Below are 21363 nucleotides of genomic sequence, written 5' to 3'. Positions count from 1 at the left end.
TGAAGGCTTTGACACTTTTAATTGCATTGCTTTTGCAGGTTAGAAGATGAGTTCATGTGGTTCTACTAATGTCGTCAGCCATTATAATGAAATATTTATTGTATCATGGGTGGCAACATGATAAGTCCCCCAAAGGTCAACATGCAGTTACTCAAAGATACTGCTTGAGGTGCTAGTTCTCTGGGGAAAGGATGTTCTAGTTTGTCTGGACATTAGACAAATTGAGCAGATAGAGAAGGTGACGGGTATGGGTGTTATTCCTTTCATTTTCACAAAGGGCACATGCCCAAGTCTATTGTTCCACAAGAGATCATTTCGATGAGATGTACAAGAATCCAAAAAAACACAATCTTTGATTTTATTCATAGATGGAACATTCATGATGGGATAGTAACTAGAAGAATAAGCATACACGAATGCAATTTTATTCAAGAGTGAGCTATTTACAAATGGATAGCAAATATTATGCATATCACATGGATGAGCATACAAGTAAGGAATAAAATTGACTATTGTAGAAGAAGAATTGATACTCTTTTGTTTTAGACATTGAGAGCACAGGAAGTAAAGCCCATCTTTGATTCTACCAATCTCCAACGGGCTCTTCAGTGAAGGGGCCTGCAATATACAAGCATTATAAATGAAGAATGCAATACCTCGAAGGTTTAGAGTCAACAGATGAATAGAAATGAGGTTATACTTGAAAGAAGGGACGCGAAGAATTTTGTGCAACACAATCCTAGGTGCAAGCCTCACAATTCCAATCTTTGTTACCTTAACTTTGTATCAATTTGGTAGTATGAATAATAGGGGATAGGGCAAAACAATGATATCACACATTGAGGATCTATTAAAGATCATATGAAATCTAATATTCATGTATAAATCTTAGATTTAAAGCATCTCCAAGACAGCTTACCAAAGTCAATGGAAAAAGTACAAACCGCAATACCTGCAAAGTTTGCATCTCCAATGTTCAGGTTTGTGTTGTTGGGATTCTCTCCCCCACTGTTAGTCTGGAATTGTTGCAGCAGGTTCATGAGTTATCCATATTACTCTTTGGTGAAATTCATTCCCTGATTCTCATCATAATATTTACCTTCATCTCTTTTGGCAGTCATCATGTCAGTTGAAGGACCATGAACATTTGACATTGTTCTCTTCCCTTTGTTGAACCTAAAACCTTGATTTGGTCCTTGAAAATTTGGGTTGGTCCCTTAAAACTTATGATTGGGGTTCTGAAAAGATTGGTTTGAGTTTTGGAAGGTCTAAAAAGACCGGTTTGAGTTTTGGAAATTCTGAGGATACTATGGAGCTTATAGCTTTTATCTTTGGCATGTCCTGGCTTTTTGCAATACTCACATACTGGACGATAGCTATTATTAGGAGGGTAATTGTTGCCTAGGTTATCATTGGTTCTAAAACTAGTCTGTCTTGAGGTATTAAAATTCAATGAGGCAGACTCAAATATTAGTTGATTATTAGGTTTGATTTCCCTTTGTTTCTCATCTTGGATCAGTAGGAAAAAGGCTTGGGGCAATGATGGCAAGGGCTTCATCATGAGGATGCTTCCCCTCACAACAATGTATACTTCATTCAGTCCCATAAGAAACTGAATAAGTCGTCTGTCCTGTTCTGCCTTATACATATTCTATTTAGCTCCACATGTGCACTGGCAACTGCACTAAGTTTTTGCACTTAAGGTACTGAATTCTTCCCACAATTTCTTTATTTTGGTGTAGTAACTAGTGATGTCTAGTGCACCTTGTGACAAGTCATTTATTTCTTTTTGGATTTGGTACAACTTTGCACCATTCGTCTGATCATAACGATCCTCTAGCTCTCTCCTCAACTCAACAGAATCATTTACATATTCCACACCATTAGCAATCTCCTTTCCCAAGGAGTTTAAAATCCATGAGGTGACCATGTCATCGTACCTCTCCCATAATCTATATTTTGGAGACTCAGGATCTGGCTTCTTACAATCTATATTAATAAACCCTAGTTTGTTTTGGACAGACAATGCACAAAGTACACTTCGTCTCCAGGACCTGTATCCAATTTCATTAAAAGTAACTAGTACCAATATCGTGACAGGATTGTCCGATGGACGCATATAGAAGGGACTACTTGAGTCAATGACGGACTCTTTGCTCTAGTCCAGAGTAGTTTGTTAAGTTTCTTTATCAGTAGCCATGAGAGTAGCTTAATCAACAGGATTTGAGGAAAAATGAGTTAGAGAACAAAAATCGACTTACGATTAACCATAATTTTGCAAAATGAAAACAACTTCCAATTGCAGGTGCAAATCGAGCAATTGACGATCTACTCGAACTCTGTATGTGTAAAACTACTAGATCGAATCAGCCTCGCTCTAATACCATATCAATTTTGAAGACGTAAGAAATGAGCAGAGCTCGAGATGAGTTCTAATGGTAGAGATAGAGACTTTGAGAAGGAGCCCCAATCTGGGAGTATGTGTGAGAATAGAAGAAATGAACTTTGGAAATGAAAGTCTCAATTGTATTAGCTCGGTAATGTTGTATATATACAACTACTAACTAACAAACCAATGGAACTAACCGATCATTTCTAACAGAATGGTACAACTGACTAAGCTATAAGTACAACCTCTCAGTTTAAATAATATAATACATCTCATTCGTCTATCTGAATGACAATTGCCGTAAAACTAATAGGGCAAGACAAGGTTAACAAACCCAGGATAATATTTTCACCTTCTATATGAGACAGATAATCTCAAGATTTTGGTATAAACTTTATTACAGTTTAACTAATACGCACAACCAAACGCTGAACATAAATTTAATTTCAAATTATATACTGAAAATCTAGAATAATCTCTTAATCATGGTAACCAAACGACCCCTTAAAATTTAAATTCGTAATATTGTGATTCAAATGGTGACATTTGAAAAAACTGAACTGGTTAGAGAAAAACATTTCTGGTCAATAAATGATGAATGAAGACCTTTGATCATCAAATAGGAAAGGTAGTTGGAGCTTTGATCAATACCTCAATCAATTCAAAGACACACTATGGTAGGTCCTTTGAAAGTGGTAGTAAATTAAGATGTGCCAAAACTATACGAAATAAATCGCCTGAACGACGTACGTGAGCATTCACAATGACATTCATGACTCTAGCAACGTAAATTTTACTTTTAACACTTTTAAGTAAACTACTAAATTGAACTAGGTATTTTGGGAACTAGGGTTGTACAAACCGAATCGAAAAACTCTACCACACCGAAAAGTCAAACCAAACGGATTAAAAACCGACTAGATTTAGTTTGATTTGATTTGGTATATTTTGGACAAAAAAATCCGAACCAAACTGACATATAAATATATAATTTTATACATATTTTTAAGATTTTTCTTTAAAAACGTCCAAAAATATTTGGGATTCTCTTACGGGATATAATATTTAATAAAATATGAAGTGCACCATATTTATTAACCTTAAATAATAGGTAGTATGATCACTTTCTTATCGAGTGTTACTGAAATGCATCAATCTCTTTGTTCTTCCATATTCATATGTCAAGATCTATTAAATTCTTACATCTTTTTTCGAATTTGAAGTGGTTATTATTATTTAGGTATCATATTGATTTTTATGTTTAATTACTAAATTCGGTTAACGTTAAAAGTGTACATCAACGAAAAACAATTGTCAGGCGACTAAAAAAATAACTATCATGTGTTACTAAGTAAATTCCCCCATAAGAATATTTAATATTTTTAAATTTGTACTAAAATATTATTTCAATTTTGCTTTGTTAAATTTTTTATAAGTAAATATATGTTAAGTAACAAAAACCCCGAAAAACCCACCAAAATCGAACCAATCCATACCGATATAGTTGGTTTGATTTGGTGTTGATAAAAATCGAACCAACCCGGTCCATGTACACCTCTAGAACTATATCAAAAGATCAAAAATGACTCTCAATTAGTATGGGATTATCACAACTAAGTCAGATTAAAGGCGATACTTTATTTGTTTAGGTTAAAATTGCTTCGATTTATCTCAAAGTGTGTAATTTCTTCCCTAATGTGAACTAAAACGTAACGAATTAAAGACTCCATTTTTTCGGCTATTGATTGATATTCTAGCAACCTCTATTATAGCCGAGGTTTTGTACATTTCTAGCAAATCTTAAAATTCTATTGGGTCGGATCCACCCGTAAGAGGTACTAGATGACCCACGATTCATTACTTATTTCTCCACATTAAGTTCCAGAGCTAGTCTATATTAACACCACCATAGTGGTTTAACATGTGACTTTTCAAGATAATAGAACATTTAAGGACCCGTTTGGTTATAGATTTTCTCAAATTTTACCCAACTTTTTTTTTGTTTGCAAATACATATTTGTTCAAAAAATTTATTCATGTTTTGAAAAATTTCCAAATCCCAAAACCCAATTCCAAAAATAGCTCAAGACTTGGTTTTGGCCCAAAATTTTATTATTATATTTTTTAAAAATTTAAAATTGCCCGAAACTTTTGTATTTTATTAAAGAGCCCACCATTTATTATTTTGTAACAATGCTGCTTCATATTCTCGATCATCTAATAATGTATTATGTAGTTCATTACAAAAATGATAATTTTGTACCAAATTTATTTATGTTCAGGAATATAGTTTGTGATAATGATAATGAATGTTATTGATGAAGGTATTGTTAGGTATTTATGATAGTTTTTAGAACTTGTAGGTATAAGTCATGTCTCATATTTTTTCAGAAAAAAAAAAGTGAAACATGTTTTGAAAACTTATGTCCAAGCATATTTTCAACTTCAAACCAAATTTCACCCAAATCAAATTTTTCAAAATAAATTTGAGAATTTACGGCCAAACACTAGCTAAAATTTGAGGGAGTTCTCTGCATCGATAAGATTTTAGGTTGTGGTTAAAGGGACGGGATTCATCAACTTCGCGAGAATTTCCGACAATTAGTGATACAAGTCATGGTTGTTGCAGATCCACCTCCGCACAAGGAGGTACTAATAAATCTCCTAAGCTAGTTTTTTTAGAGTTAAATACTAGCGGAAAAGAAACAACTCAAGGATGTACAATTATTAAAGTAAATAGGAATAATTTTAAAAAAAGGATGAATAATTATCTCCTTTTCTTTTTATATTATCGTCTATGACAATGTAGATAAAGATAAATTCATGAAAAAAGTACCTAAAGTATAGTAATTTAAATAGTGATTCTGGGTTTCATTCACGAACAGACCCCACATTTTCTTTGCAGTAATGAGACAAAAGTTCATCAGTTCAACTCCACGGATTGAACTTTACACTTTTGAGAATTGGAACAGAGTAAATATTAAGCTAGTCGTTTGATCATAGATTCTTAATTTTTTTTTGAAAAATTTAATTTTGGTGAAGTTTGATTTGAAGATAAAAATATGTTTCGATATCATTTTTCAAAACATATTTCACTTTTGTTTTGAAAAAACATCAAACATGAATTATACCCACAAATAGGGGTATACAAACCGAACCGAAAAGTCAAACCAAACCGATTAAAAAACCTGATTAGATTTGGTTTGATTTGATTTGGTAATGAGTAAAAAAACTCGAACCAAACCGATATATGATTTTTATATATACTTTTAAGATTTTATATAGACTTTTCTTTAAAAATATCTAGAAATATTTGGGATTATTGCAGGATATAATATTTAATAGTATATGAAATGCTCCATATTTGGGGTTGTATGATTACTTTCTCATCAAGTGTTAATGAAATGCATCAATCTATTTGTTCTTCCATATTCATATCATATGTTAAGATCTATCAAATTCTTATATCTTTTTCGAATGTGAAGTGATTGTTATTATTTAGGTATCATATTGATTTTGATGTTTAATTACTAAACTCGGTTCACCTTGAAAGTGTACAAGAACGAAATATGTTATACGACTAAGAAAATTACTATTACGTGTTGCTAAGAAAATTCTCCCATAACAATATTTTAATAGATAATATGTTTGTTAATTTTTTATAGTTTTACTAAATATATAATTACTTATCAAAAATTTGACAAAGCAAGATTGAAATAATATTTAAGTAACAAAAAACCAGAAAAACCCGACAAAACCGAACCAATTCAAACCGATATAATTGGTTTGGTTTGGTTTTGATAAAAATCCAACCAATTCAATCCATGTATATCCCTACCCACAATTACTAAAAACAATCACAAATACTCAACAATACCTTCATCAATAGCATTGATTATATTATCACAAACCATAATCTTGAACATAAATAAATTTGGTACAAAATTATTATTTTTATAATGAACTACATAATATACTATTAGATGACCGAGAAGATAAAGCAGCATTGTTGCAAAATAATAAATGATGAGCTCCTTTATAAAATACAAAAAGGTTCGGGACCATTTTTAAAAAGATAATAGTAATATTTTGGGCTTAAGCTGGTTTTGGGAATTTTTTAAAATATGAATAAAATTTATGAACAGATATATATTTACCAAAAAAACCCAAATAAATTTTGACAAAATTTATGGCCTAACGGTGCTTAGCATTTGTAACTGAAGGTCAAAAACTTTATCTTCAAGTGACTTTTGTTGGGAATGCAAGTGGGTAAAAACAGTAACAAAAACGAAATGAAATAAATGTTGAGTTGGTAACTATAGTAAAAGGTCCCCCACCTGGTACTTCCGTGCATGTCTGCCACGTGACTTTTCTTACCCAAAATTATGTTAAAAAAGAAGAGTATATGGATGTTGCAGTAACTCCTTCTCACCCCCCCCCCCCCAATCATTCACTGTGGCAGAACTAATGTGTTCCCCCCTTCTGCCTTTCACTCTCATTTTACCCCTATTCCTACACTAGCATAGGTGAATTAGAATTTTTTTTGGTGTATCCTGTACGGTTAATTCAGATTCTTGCTTCGTAAGTTAGGAGGCGTGAACGGCTGGTCTTGACGGATGTGAGAAAAAGTGGAGAGCGGCCAAAGAAATATTGAGGGGAGGCGATCAGGCGGGACTTTGTCCGACTTTAGATTTCTGAGGACATGACCCTTGATAAAAAGTTGTGGAGGACGAGCATTAAGATTGTAGGCTAGGAAGTAGGAGACTAATGTGTGTTTGTCTTAGGTTGCTAGTGGCTTTGATTGTGTCCATATTACTTCTTTAGGACTGCCGGTTAGGCCGTAGGAGACTAGTCCGATAATGTAGTGTCTTAGGGTGTTAGTTACTTTTGTTGTATCTATATTACTCTGTTGTATCTATAGTATTGTACTATTGTTACTGCTTATTATTACTTTATTTTCTTGTTATTATGTTGCTGATGTTATCTCTCTTTCTTTCTTGCTTACACTGATATTACTGTGCCACTGTTTCTTTTCATCTTTTTTAACCGAGGGTTTATCGGAAACAGTCTCCCTACTTCTTCGGAGTAGGGATAAGGTCTGCATACACACTACCCTCCCCAGACTTCACTTATGAGGTTTCACTGAATTGTTGTTGCTTCGTAAGTTTTGTTACAGATAATTTTTTTTTCTATGGGATATGTTGTAACCTAAAAATATTTTCGAACCGAAACCTCTTATCAAAAGGTGATATGATGTAGCGTAGAAATCTTTTCCAGCTTACACTTCTATTTGTAAAGTCTCCTCGTAATTGATTATACATGCTGCTAATAGAATATGTTTCAACCATCAACATCTCTTCTTCTCCTGCAAGTACTCGACAAAAATATGGAGTAAGGTACTAACATGGCTGGGAATAACAAGACAAGTGTATAGATGTAACTGGGAAGGGAGCTAAAGCAGAATTGTACGAGTTGAGCATGGCTGGTGTAATATATAATGTATGGATTGAAAAGAACTGCAGAATTTTTCAACAAATAAAGAAAGGAAGTGGGGATATCACAAGGCAGATTATACGTGAAGTCCATTGTCGAGGAAGTATACATAGCAGATTGAAGAAAGAGCATAGAAATTTTTACCCATAGCTTAGTTGAAAATAGGTGTTTAGAAATAATGTACTAAGTTTGGGGCATATGTCCAAACTTAGGGTTTGCTTCTGATTATACATATAAATATTTGCAAGTGGTAATAAAAAGTTTCTTAATTACCAAAAAAAAAAATGGTTTCATTAGAATCCAATAAATTTACCTCAAAACTTAATTATATATGTTGAAAAACACACCAAAAAACATATGTAATTGATTTTGAACCTATAAAATCAATAAGTTTGAAATCATAGCGTACTTTCTCTTTGGAAGTAAGGTTAATTAAAGGTGAACAGACGCTTTATTATCGATTTTTTTGGTTTATAGAAGTCGATTCCAAAACGTTTAATTAAGGATGGAAGAATTTTATTGGTGGAGTCTAACTACTTTTGAAATTCTGTTGCAACAATGAATGTGTATATTAATATAATAATATATGTTTTTTTCTTATATTTTAACTTATCCATATTGTGACATAAGACGAATTTGATGTGCCTAAGTTACAACTATCAATGTGTGTATCTTTATCAAGTAATTTTTTTTAATAGTTTATAAGTGTGAAATTTAAAAAATCTACCGAAATATTTTATAGAAATATCCTTAAACTATTCGAAATAGCTCAAAAATATCCTCCGTTTGTTTTTTGTGCCAAAAATATCTCTGCCGTCTATATTTTGGCCCAAAAATATCCCTCAACCGTTAGTGTTGACATTAAAACTGACATGGCAGTCCAACTGAGTTAGAATTGCTTACATGGTCGTCTACCTAAGCAATCCATATGTGAAAATTATTTTTTTCAGATATTTTTAATAAAATATAAAATCAACATTTATTCTGAAAAAAGTAAAAAAAAATAGAAAAAAATATTTATTTCAGAATTTTTTAATTAAAATATAAAATCAACACTTATTCCGAAAAAGTAAAAAAAATTACGAAAAAATTATTCTTGATTGGGATTTATGATTTGATTAAAAAACTTCATTGTTCTCTTTTGTGAATTTATGATTATAGATATCGAGAATTCATATAACCGACCCCAACTTGTTTAGGATTAAGAAACCGACGTCTTTCTTGTTGTACAAATAAAGTTTAATTTTTTTTCTTGTAAACATTGTGTGTTAATTTTTTTTTTGGAGCTAAAGAATGGGGTTGAAATTATACAGGGATAATGTTCCAAGACATAACTACACTATTACTGGATCCAAAAGCATTCAAAGACATAACTCCGAAATTCATAAAAGAGAACAATAGAGTTTTTTTAATCAAATCATAAACCCCAATCAAGAATAATTTTTTCGTAAATTTTTACTTTTTTTGGAAGATGTGTTGATTTTGTATTTTAATTAAAAAAATTCTGAAATAAATATCTTTTTCGAAATTTTTGACTTTTTTCAGAATAAATGTTGATTTTATATTTTATTAAAAAATTCTCGAAAAATAAAATTTTCGAAAAAATAATTTTCACATATGGATTGCTTAGGTGGACGATCATGTAAGCAATTCTAACAGAGTTGGACTGCCATGTCAGTTTTAATGTCAAAACTAACGGTTGAGGGACATTTTTGGGCCAAAACATAGACGTCGGGGATATTTTTGGCACCAAAAATAAACGGAGGATATTTTTAAGTTATTTCGAATAGTTCAAGGATATTTTGGACCTTTTCTGTTCGTTTAATGCAATAGGGCTGACACAAATGCTACACTTCTTCGCATGATATACAGTACTCCATCCATTTCAATTTAGATGAGGTAGTTTGACTCGGTACAAAATTTAAGAAAAAAAAAGTTTTTAAAAGTTGTGGTATTAAAAGCTTAAAGGTTAAAAGTTTTGTGGGGTCATGACATTTGTATGGTTATAAAAGTTTTTCATTAACGATAAAATGAATAAAATAAAGAGTTTAAAGTTAAATTATTTCTAAATTTAGAAATACGTCATTTATTTTGCAACAGACCAAAAGAAAAATACATCATCTAATTTGAAATAGGGGGAATATATGCCTGACACCACAACTACTATAAAGTAACGCATTCTTCTCCGTTTCGCCTTGTCCTCTTCCTTGTTTCATATTTTACGTATTACAAAGATTATTTAAATTGTCAAGTTATTTAAAAATAACTGCAGATAATTATTACAATGTATTACAACAAGTTAAACTTTATTAATTGTGTGAAAACCCTCACATTGTAACTTTTCTCCTTCCAAATACTTGAGCTTTTTCTCTTATTTCACGTCGTTTTTTAATATTAAAAAAACAGATGAAGGAGTTATTACAATTGCGATAAACATCCCGTAATAACTTTAAAAGAGTTTTAGGAGCTGATTTGCAAAAAAAAGGCTAAACAAATTCGTCAATAAAAATAGTTTTAGAAAGAGTAGAGACAAGAGTAAGTTTCAATTTAGGACCCGTTGGGATAGATTTCCAAATATTTTTTGAAAAAGTTGAATTGGGTGAAGTTTGATGCGAAATTGGAAACGTGTTTGGACATAAATTTTGGGATAAGTTTTGACATGTTAAATTTTTTTTTTTTTTTTTCCAGCTAAAAACTTTCAAATGGTCATGATTTGGCCAAAAAGAGATCTTAAGCTGTGGAGTATTTGGGATTTGAAGTTTTGATTTTTAAAATATCGCAATAATTAAATTAATTCTATAAACAAACACGTATTTGATTATTTATTTTTTATTTTTTTTAAAAAAACTTCCAAAACATATGGCTAAACCCTACTTAATATTTTGAGATTTATAAGTTTATAGGTAGAAGATTCAATTTTCAAAACCTTAGGGGAGGAAGAGGTTTCCTCTACAACTGCAAGCCATTGGACCCATTTTCTATTTTACCCCTAACCTCATACTCTTTCCTACCACTATTAACTCTTGTGACCCATTTTCATTCTTTTGTCAAAAATGTAGTTTTGGTCCCATATTTATCTATTAATCCACAGTTGACCTTTTAATATGCTGGACTTTAAATTTTGGTTCAATGATAAACGGGACTATTTGATCATCAAGTCCGTTGAACTTGGATAGGAGTACCAAACGGGCGGGGCGAGGCGGATATGGCTCAGGTCGAAAATGGAATGAAAAACAGATATATTATCTGACCCGACCCATATTTAATACGAATAAAAAATGGGTTAATCGACAGATAATATGAGTAATCATATTTTCCACGACTTCTTGCATATGATCATTTTTGGAAGAATTCTTAGTCTCCCTAACTTAAGGAACCCCCAATTTGAGGCTTTACAAATGTAAAAGTTAGATCCATTGATTATCCATTTTCTAAATGGATGATATGGTTCTTATCCATAATTGATCCGTTTTTAAATAGCTCATTATTCAATCCATTTTTAATGAATAATATATGTGATTAACTGTTTTCTTTTAACCATTTTGCCACCCCTATACTCGGAGAAAAGCCTACTCAAAATAAGATGAGAAAGAGGTTAGTGTGATATCTTTTTGGTAACAGATCAAAATATGTTCGAGTCCAACAAATTAAGATTACATTATATAAATAATATCTCATATAAATTTTATAGATATTTTTTCATTTAGTGTTCGGTATATGCTTTAGGACCGATTAATTAGAATTTGTATAAAAAAAATGTCATAGTAAGGATAAAATGCTCCCTAGTTGAACGGGTAAATGTTAATGAGAGAAGGTATAGTCAAAGTGTGTTAGAAAAAGTCAAAAAGGTAAGAAAATAGTGAAATTTAAAAGGTAAAAACAATGGAAAATGTAAAAAATAAATATACAGCAGTATAAAGAGGTAAAAAAACAGAAAAGCTTTTACCTATCCAAAGTTCTGCTACTGTTCTTACTCTGTATACACACCATACTATCCTCTTCCCCCTCATAAACACACTCTTTTTTCCATCACTTTATTAGTACCTTTTCTTCATACTATAATATAATAGAACCTGTTGTTATACTATACTGGCTTTACCAAGTATGGAAGCTTTCAGTTTACTCAAGTACTGGCGTGGTGGTGGCGCCACCGGTGTTTTCTCCACCGATTCCGCCGGTGCTAATCCTCGCACCACCGGTTCTACAACCATCGTCACCGCCGTCAGTTCTAACTCGTCAGACTCTGATTCCGACGACGAAGGAGACGACGGACCGTTTTTTGACCTTGAGTTCACTTCGGTTCCTGAAGATGAAGCCGAAGAAGAAGTGAAAGTTGAAAATGAAAGGTGTAAAATTAGTTCAGAGTTGGATGAGTCGTCGGAAAATGAGATTAATGAAGGAGAACTGAAATTCACGCTTTCCACGTCGTCCGGTTCGAGTATTGACGACGGTACGGATCCGAACGTAGCACTCTCACCGTCTGATGATCTTTTCTTCAAAGGTAGTTTGGTACCAATTGAGCCGTCGTCGCTGTTGCTAACCGCCTCGGAAACAAATTCGAAATTTACTTCCTCACTGTTAAAGTCAGCAACTAAATTCAGAGTGTTAATGCTGAAGCTGAAGAAGCCAAAATTTACAGCGCCAAGTAAAATTGAAAAATCTGAAGGTGATGGTGACGGATTTGTCTCAGCTACTACTCCAAAGCTACGGCGGAAGAGAGTATCAGACAGTGAAAAAGAGGAGCCTCCTAATCTAACACAGAATAAGTTTTTCACTGTAAAGTTTAAGGTTGAAGAAGTTCCTATTAAGTCGTTGTTTACTAGAGATAACAGCTCAAAAGACAAAGTTAACAGCGGCAAAACAGAGAAGCGAAATCCAGAAGAAGCTTGTTCAACTAATAATGCAGCAAATTCCGCTTCAGATGAGAAGAAATTTACTACAGATGTAATGCAAAAGTACTTGAAAAAAGTGAAGCCTCTATATATTCGCGTCTCGAAACGTTACGGCGAGAAGCTTAAGTTCTCAGGACAGTTAAGTTTACCCGGAAATGCTGCAACAAATAAGGCCGGTCGTTCGCCGCCTCCTTCAGCGGAGGCGAAGGCGGACATGGTGACGGACACGGCACCGGCGGCGGAGAAGAACCAAAAGCATGGGAATATCCCGTCGGGGCTGCGAATAGTCCGGAAACATTTGGGGAAAAGCAGATCGGCGTCGTCGGCGGTTGTTGCGGCGGCGCCGGTTGCATCAAACCGGCGAGACGACTCACTATTGCAGCAACAAGATGCTATTCAAGGTGCCATTTTACATTGCAAGAGGTCCTTCAATTCATCTAGAGGTAAGTTTATCTAACGTTTCAGAAATTTAACTTATAAATATAAAAATTACTCTACAATGGAGTAATATTTTCTCAACACATTTTCCTTTTTTTTTTCTTTGAATTTATTTTAGATTCAGAGTCATCCATTTTATCACGTTCAGCAAGTGATGCATCACACGAAAAATCAACGAGCTTGACTACAGATTCATCTACATTAGAGGAGGCCAAAGCGGTGAGAAATTAGGAATTCGTTAATTGAAATCATTAAAATTAAGATAATTATGTTTACAATCATTAATTATTAGTACTAAGTTTTAGTTTGGGTAGGTTATGGCTATTTTCAAGGGCTTTTCCTCGATTACTGAGATTTCAACGGTCGTGGTAAAACAATGAGTGAAATGAGTGGTCAATTATCAGTTTTTACTCGTGCTTTGCTCTTTGTAAATAATTAATTACAGCACTTTAATATTATATAATTATACTACTACTCGTTTTAGTTAGTAGAAGTAGCTTGTAAATTGTAATCTGCAAGAAGCTTGTAAATTGTACTACTACTACTGCTCTGTTTGCTTTTCATGCATTTCTAGTTTATGTTTCTGTGTCCTACAAAAATATATGGGTTCAAAGTACAAGACAAGAAACTACATAAATTATTATAAACCATAGATTTTATAACTAAAAGTATTTTTAAACAAAAAACCTTACAATATTGTAAATGGAGGGAGTAATTATTACAACTAGAGTGGTTAAAATTTTAGTAACTTCTCAAGGTTCCATGTACTAATACTTGTTGTCGGGTATGGGCCGGAGCTGACCTTTGAGTTACGGGTCAGCCCACTAATAATATTCTCCGTTTTGGGCTTAGTTTCGCATGGTTTTAAAGGGGCATTTGTATCTATACTCGTTTTTTGTGTCATATTTTAACTTGTGCCCACTTTGCAAAAAAAATTGTAAGCGTACCCGCTTTTTCGCATAACTTCAGTATACGGGGCTGGAGCAGCAAAGACAATCACGCAAAATTTCAGCATTTTAGTAGCCGGGCCTGAAGTTCTGCTCTAGAGCTGAAGTTTTGTTTTTTAACTGGCGAAGTTTTTGTTTTTGTAACTGGTGAACTTCAGCTCTAGAGCTGAAGTTTTTGTTTTTGTAACTGGCGAACTTCAGCTCTAGAGCTGAAGTTTTTGTTTTTGTAACTGGCGAACTTCAGTTCTAGAGCTGAAGTTTTTGTTTGTAACTGGCGAAGTTCAGCTCTAGAGCTGAAGTTTTTGTTTTGTAACTGGCGAACTTCAGCTCTAGAGCTGAAGCACCATAATTAACAGTAATTTTTTAAGAAAAATAGTGTACATCTTCTCAGCTCAAATACGAATAAACATACAAAAATTTCAAAATTTTACAGCTCATCCTACTGATAACTTAAACTTTTTCCTAAGACTAATTTGCTGTAAATTTGGAGTAGAAGTACAACTGCCGAACTGTTCAATTAAAAAAATTGACCTTATAACTAAAGTAGCGTTGCTTCTGGAGAAATGAGGTTGAAATTATTTAAAAAGTGGGTACAAGTTAAAAGTTTTAAACAAATTGGGTATAAGTTAAATGTGGGCGACCAAATAGGATGCCCCGTGTAAGTTTTACGTTTTAAACCGCGTCACTAAGGTTTAAGATCTATTTACTTATATATCCAGCATTTCTCCCGTAATTTATCGATGTGAAATTCGCCTAGGGTATCACACCCTCCTCCCCCCTTAAGGACTCAACGTCCTCGCTGAGGTTTGACCAACCACCGTTCAAGGTTGTACGCGGAGTGACTGTGATACCATATGTAACAGTCTAACTCACTAGTGATATTGTCCGCTTTGGGCTTTGACCCGCATGATTTTAGAATGCGTTACTAGGATCTAAGACATGTTTACTTATATACCCTCTATTTCTCTTGTGTTTTATCGAAGATACCAGAACCTAAATAATGTGTGTTTGGACTCAAAACACACAAACAAGTATATTTAAAAAAAACGACATTTCTATATATAGCGTGCAACAACAACACGCTATATATTAACGGTAACGTCTGCCGTTAAGTATAGTGTGTTGTTGTTACACGCTATATGTATAGCGCACAAACAGAAAACGATATCCTCTGATTTTGGCCCCACCAATAAGTGAATTGACAATCACAATTATTTCAATATATAGTGTGTGTTTAGAAAACGCTATATATACAAAATTTTCTACCTCCCGGACTAGCCATTTCCTATATAAAGTGGTCAGAGTATTTGGAAAAATCGTTCACATACAATTCTAATTCTCTTCAATATTTTCTTATTGTTAAACTCTGAAGCATTTTTCGCAATGTCTGAAGAGCGTAGAAGAAGAGTTTCATTATATTGGGGGGGTGGGGTTGTGACGGAGAATAACTCTGTGAGGTATAGTTTATCTCCACAGGGTCATGTTAAATTACCACTTACACTAGAGTGCGATAAATTGATATCGTTGTTATGTAAAAAAATGGGAAAGAGAAAACGTTAAATGATACTTAAAGTAACTGAAAGATATCCGTATTCCATCACCCTGCAAGGGGCTGCTTTTTACTCGGAGTTAAACATCTACGATGATGAAACTTTGAGGGATTTTCTGAGGACTCCGGATGAATACCGGGAATATCTTGTAATAAATATGTTAGATATGTACGTCAAGGTCGAAGATGTTCCAAACAATGAGGTGGCCGGACATGTTCCGGATAACCCCCAGTCATCGGCTGGCTATTCTGGAGGAGTTTTTGCCGGACATGTTCCTGATGAAAGAGTTTTCCTTGATTTAAACTTATCCCCGCCTGCTTTACGTAATTCACAAGACGAGTGGTAAGCTTCAATTTTCCTTTGTGGTACGATGTACAATTTTATTGTATTCAATTTGTATTACCGCTCATATATTTAACAGAGGGTACAGGCCGGATATGAGTTTTATAAATAATGAACCCGAGCATAGTTTTGGTGTGTTGGATCAAAGTGGTCCATCCGGGAGCTATCACCTACATGAAAATGTCCATCATGGAATTTCATCACATTACGACTTGTAAGTGAAGTGATACGGTTATATGAAAAGTATTTTGTAAATTTAGCATCTTATTAATTTGTTGATTGTGCAGTGAAAACGAGCAAGTTGAAGCAAATGTACTCACTCAACTGCCCGAAGACGACGTATTAAATCGGGATCTGGCAGATGCACAGAGTGAGGAAGAGAACAGTGATTACGACAACAATGCTGATGAATCTGGAGACGATACACCCTTTCATCGTGAGGATGGTGATGAGGAGGATAAGAAGGAAGGACCTGATTTGACGAGAGAGTATGTTGCACCCCCCTAGACGAAGAGTGCATGAGTCCCAAGTTTCGTTTCATTCAAGGGAGGTTCCTTACCTTGATAACTTGCCAAACATGCCGGATGTGGAAGCTCTAACAAGGGATTTTGATGAAATTCAGACAGTAATGTGGGATGAGTCTAGACCAACGGTGCTGGCAAAAGGCATGCTTTTTCCTGATAAAACGCGCCTAAGCAGGGCTTGTAAAATGCACAACGTAAAAGAGTGTCGTGAGATAACGGTATGAGAGTCAAGTCTGGTTGTATACAAGGTTGTTTGTCATAGGTGGTTTTGGCCATGTAATTGGATGTTGCGTGCGATGAAGAAGAAGACAAGTCTGTGGAAAGTGGGTAAATACATTCTCACCCACACATGCGAAATGGACACATTCAACGGGAATCATTTCAACTTGGATATTGACTTGATTTCTCTTGTTCTTATTCCATATATCGAAGCAGCCATAAGGTATAAAATCAAAGAGTGCATTATAGCAGTCCACCAGGAACATAGCCATACAATTACTAAAAGAAAGGCATATCTCGGGCGAAAAAAGCGTTTGAAATATTCTATGTTAACTGGGATAAGTCATTTGCAGATCTCCCTAGGTACATGGCTGCACTGCAGCAGTTTAACCCCGAGACGGTTGTTGAATGGAAGCTTGAGCGTATTCCAGGTAAACCAGAATATATGTTCAATTAATTTTTCTGGGCGTTTAAACTAGCAGTTGATGGTTTTTCGCATTGCCGGCCCTTAATATCCATAGACGACACTCATGTCTATGGAAAGTACGATATCAAACTGTTGATAGTCGTGGCAGTAGATGCTAATGGACAGATATTTCCTCTAGCTTTTGCTATTTGTGTCAATGAAAACCAAGAGACGTGGACGCTGTTTTTGAACCACTTGAAAGAGCACGTTGTGAAACAGCGTTTCGGTATGTATCTAATATCCGATCGACACGGTGGTATCTTAAGTTTTGTGTAGAACTTACCTGCATGGCAAGAACCTTATGCCTATCATCGTTACTGTGTTAGGCACTTTAAAGCTAATTTTCAGAAGGCATATCCCAACAAGGATCTCTATGATTTGATATGGATGGCAGCAACAGACCACCAACAGCATAAATTCTGGATGCACATGGAATATATTAAGCAAGAAGACGAGCCAGCCTATCGTTGGTTAATGCGACATGACCCTAAAAAGTGGACGTTGCATTCGGATGGTGGCAGACGATGGGTAACTCTGACTATAAATGTGTCAGAGTCTTTCAACGGGTTATTAAAGTCTGCAAGAGGATTGGCTGTCACAGCCATGGTGCGGTTGTCGTTCAAGCAGATGGCGGAGAGGTTTGTTGAAAGGTCTGCAGCTGCAACATCATTGATGGAAAAAGGTGTTGAATTTATGCTAGTGCCTATGAAAAGATTTGAGAAATATAGACGACGAGCGCATTGACATTCATTTTTGCAGTATGATAACGAAAGAAATGTTTTTGAAGTTCGCACCGCTATCCATCAAAATCGAGGTAATAATGTACATACTGTAAATGAATCTACAAGGTTATGCTCTTGTGGAAAATCGTCCATCTACCACATGTATTGGACAGTTGCAGCCAGTGGGTGCTGAGCATTATTGGCCACCTGAACCATTTAAAATGGTGTGTAACAAGTCCTATTTGCGTTGAATACAGGTGAAGAAGAGAACGCGTATACAGAACCAAATGGATGTTAGTGAAACCGTATATGCGCGCAGATGTGGTATATGCTCGCAAACAGGACACGCCCGTAGAAAATGTCCTTTGGGTGGCAACAGAATCAAGCTTGGGATGGGTGTTCTTCTAGTATACCTAACTATCCATGAGTTGATGTTGTAATAATTAGTTGTTATGCCTATGTTGCAAGATTTATGAAATAAAATTATGCTTGTTAATTATGATTTGTATTTTTCCATTTTACCTATTTAAATAATAATTTAATTTAAAATTGTCTTGTCAACATCATAATATACAGTTGACAAGACATAAAGTTGTCTGAAATAAAGTTGACGAGACATAAAGTTGTCTGAAATAAAGTTGACGAGACATAAAGTTGTCTGAAATAAAGTTGACAAGATATAAAGTTGTCAATATCATGATATTTAACACGCAAAATATAGCGCTATTACATAGTACGTTATGTATTTAGCGCCGTTGAACACTACGTTATGTGTGTGTTGTCTTGCCTATAAATAACGAGCACATTATAGTTATTTTGTGTGCTCAAAATTTACTAAAAGCAAAAACTTCATTAAAAGTAAGGTTTTTTTTTTACTAAAAGCAAATATTTCCCAAATGGCTCAACCTCTTCGTCCACCAAAGTGCAATTGTGAAAAGCATGCTTGATGCAAAACTGTTGGGACGGTGGTGAGGTTGGACGCCGCTACTGGCACTGTATGAATCAGTTTTACAAGGTCCCCGACGAACCTATTTGTGATTTTGAGGAATGGATTGATGAACCATGTTATCAGGATTGTTACAGAGAACAACTGCAATTTCTTCATAATATGTGTTTAAGACAACGGGAAGTATAAAAAGAAAGCGATAGAATTATTGCAGACTTGAGGGCGAAACTGAAGGAGGTGAGAGAAGAAAAATGGAAAACACAATGAAATTGTGATGCACAAAAGGAGCGTAAAGAAAAATATAAACGGGAACTTGCGGAGGTGAAGGCGAAACTAAAAGAGGTAGAAGAAGAAAAAGAACAACTGGAAGAACGATTTAAGTGGTTGGAGCGGAGAATAAATGGCAACCAGGGCTAAATATTGGCATGTATGTGTTTAGTGTAATTTTCATATTTCATGTATTTTTATTATGTTGGCCTGCTATGTTTGTGTTTGTGCTAGTATTTGTGCTATGTGTTTAGTAATGAGTGTAGACACGTGATTTTTGACCCTCCCCGAGAATTTTCATATTTTTAGCGTGAATATTTGAAATTGGGTCTAATATAGCTATTTGGACTACTTTACTTTATTTCATTGCAAAAAGAAAAATTACAAAAAATATATATATAAATTTTTAGTTTATGTATTTCTCATAAACTTGAAAAATACAAAAAATAGTACCTTATCTTGCACTTTACATAATTTCGAAAATTACCAAAAAATATAGTTCTATTAATGTTTTGTAGTCATTTTAATTTTGAAAAAATACAAAAAAATATTACTTTATATTTTATCTTTATATAAAAACGAAAATTACAAAAAAAAATAGTTTTATTAATATTTTGTAGCTATTTTAACCTTGAAAAAATATTTTTTAAAAAAAGATATAGTTTTGTTTTAAATATTAGTCTTATTTTTGGTAGTTATTTTGCTTACATAGGATTAGTTAAGCAACGTCGTGTTCTTATTCTCGGATCCGGGCAAAAGAATAATATTCGGGTTCAAACTACCCGGTTTTAGGTCTAATTTTCGGACCTAGCCCATAATAATCCGAGTCCACCACACATGGGGGACACGCGTGGGGAACATGGACGGAACACCGTACACGGGGAACCCCACCGCGCATGGGGGACACAAACCTTGGACCCCTACACGCGTGGGGCCCATTTTTCTTGGCAAAAGGCTAATACACGGACAAGCTATAAGGACCAAAAACAGATTTTGAAAGGGTGGACTGGAGAGAGGTTTTGAAGAGAGTGGACTCTGTCCACTGTTCATCTTCTTCAAAAAGAAGAAGGAACAAAACCCTAAACCGGTGGCACCCCCCCCCAACGCCGGAACCACCACCAAACGACCACACTCCTCCTCCTCCTATCTCCATCACCTCGTCGCCATAACCAGCCCCAACTCCATCGTCTTCCTCGACCCTACTGTCCAAAACCACCCTCGCACCCCCCAGCAACTCACCAAAAACCACCAGCCCGGACTCCCTCCATTGTCGTCACTGCCCCCTACTCCCTCACGTCCAAAACGCCACCACCAAGCGTCCGTCAACCACCAGCTTCCCCCCTCGTCGTCACTGTCCCCTAGCCTCACGTCCGAACACCACCACAAACAACGCCCAGCTCCTGCTGCGTCGTCATTGCCCAAACGACCCATCCAGCGACGCCAGTCCGTCAACTTCCTCCACAGTGTCCAGCCTCCGTCAAGCAGCGACTGCTGCTGCTTTTCCGGGCGTCGCGCTGCCCGTCGACCCACTGCCACCAACCAGCAGTCTTTTTTTTAGGTCCAAACGATCCCTTCTGCTCCATCTCCTCGTATCAGTCGGACGCGTCGAAAGATAACCAGCAACAGCCAACATCTCGGGTCGTTAGCACTTTTGGGCCGAGCTTTCAGTTTCCTTTGAGGTCGATTTTGTTCGTCGAGGTCCGGTGCGTCGAGGTTGTTCGTTGAGGTCGATGTTGAGGGCTGATACATGGCTCCATCCATTTCTGTTTTGTTCAGGTTAGTAAACCTCAAGTATTAGATAAGGAAACGTTACGTTAAATGTTCGAAGATGCAATATAGAAATTGGTATGATAATTTTCTGCTTATGTTTCACCGTATGCATTTTGGTTCATCTTTGTGTTATGTTATTCTTGTTTACTTGATGTCATTTGATTTAGTTGTATTAGGAGTTCTAGGACACATGTTGACGCTGATTCGTTCGTCCCTTCATTTTCTTAGTTTATTTGGACAAAATTAGTATTAATACATGTTGTTACTATGCCCGAAACACTCATTCGCTTAACTTCTTTTATTAAACTTTCGACAAGTTATGAGATTTTAGTTGTAAAATGGCTGTAGGGTTTGGTATTGTTAAAGGTATTAAAAATGGCATCCTTTAAAAATGGAAT

At 35.0% G+C, this 21363-nt stretch overlaps 2 protein-coding genes across 2 annotated transcripts; one reads left to right on the top strand and one right to left on the bottom strand.

Annotated features, from left to right (window-relative positions):
• Positions 1–1684: 1684 nt before the first annotated feature.
• On the bottom strand, positions 1685–2119 carry LOC138876382 (uncharacterized). Its single transcript, XM_070155295.1, has one exon. The coding sequence runs from the start codon at positions 2117–2119 to the stop codon at positions 1685–1687; it is 435 nt and encodes a 144-aa protein (XP_070011396.1).
• Positions 2120–11844: 9725 nt separating this feature from the next.
• Positions 11845–13775, top strand: LOC104222533 (probable membrane-associated kinase regulator 2). The gene is made up of 2 exons (XM_009773769.1): positions 11845–13217; positions 13331–13775. The coding sequence occupies exons 1-2, from the start codon at positions 11987–11989 to the stop codon at positions 13441–13443; spliced, it is 1344 nt and encodes a 447-aa protein (XP_009772071.1). The 5' UTR covers positions 11845–11986; the 3' UTR covers positions 13444–13775.
• The last annotated feature ends 7588 nt before the right edge of the window (positions 13776–21363 follow it).

This window comes from Nicotiana sylvestris, chromosome 8, assembly GCF_000393655.2.
Source record: "Nicotiana sylvestris chromosome 8, ASM39365v2, whole genome shotgun sequence".
Taxonomy (NCBI): domain Eukaryota; kingdom Viridiplantae; phylum Streptophyta; class Magnoliopsida; order Solanales; family Solanaceae; genus Nicotiana; species Nicotiana sylvestris.
The sequence above is the reverse complement of the archived record's forward strand: the minus strand, read 5'-3'. Positions and strand labels throughout refer to the sequence as shown.

Excerpts from the sequence above, each read along its gene's own strand:
- LOC138876382 (XM_070155295.1), bottom strand. The coding sequence starts at position 2,119 with ATGCGTCCATCGGACAATCCTGTCACGATATTGGTACTAGTTACTTTT.
- LOC104222533 (XM_009773769.1), top strand. The coding sequence starts at position 11,987 with ATGGAAGCTTTCAGTTTACTCAAGTACTGGCGTGGTGGTGGCGCCACC. Across the intron at positions 13,218-13,330 it reads GTCCTTCAATTCATCTAGAG|ATTCAGAGTCATCCATTTTA; the intron begins GTAAGTTTATCT and ends AATTTATTTTAG.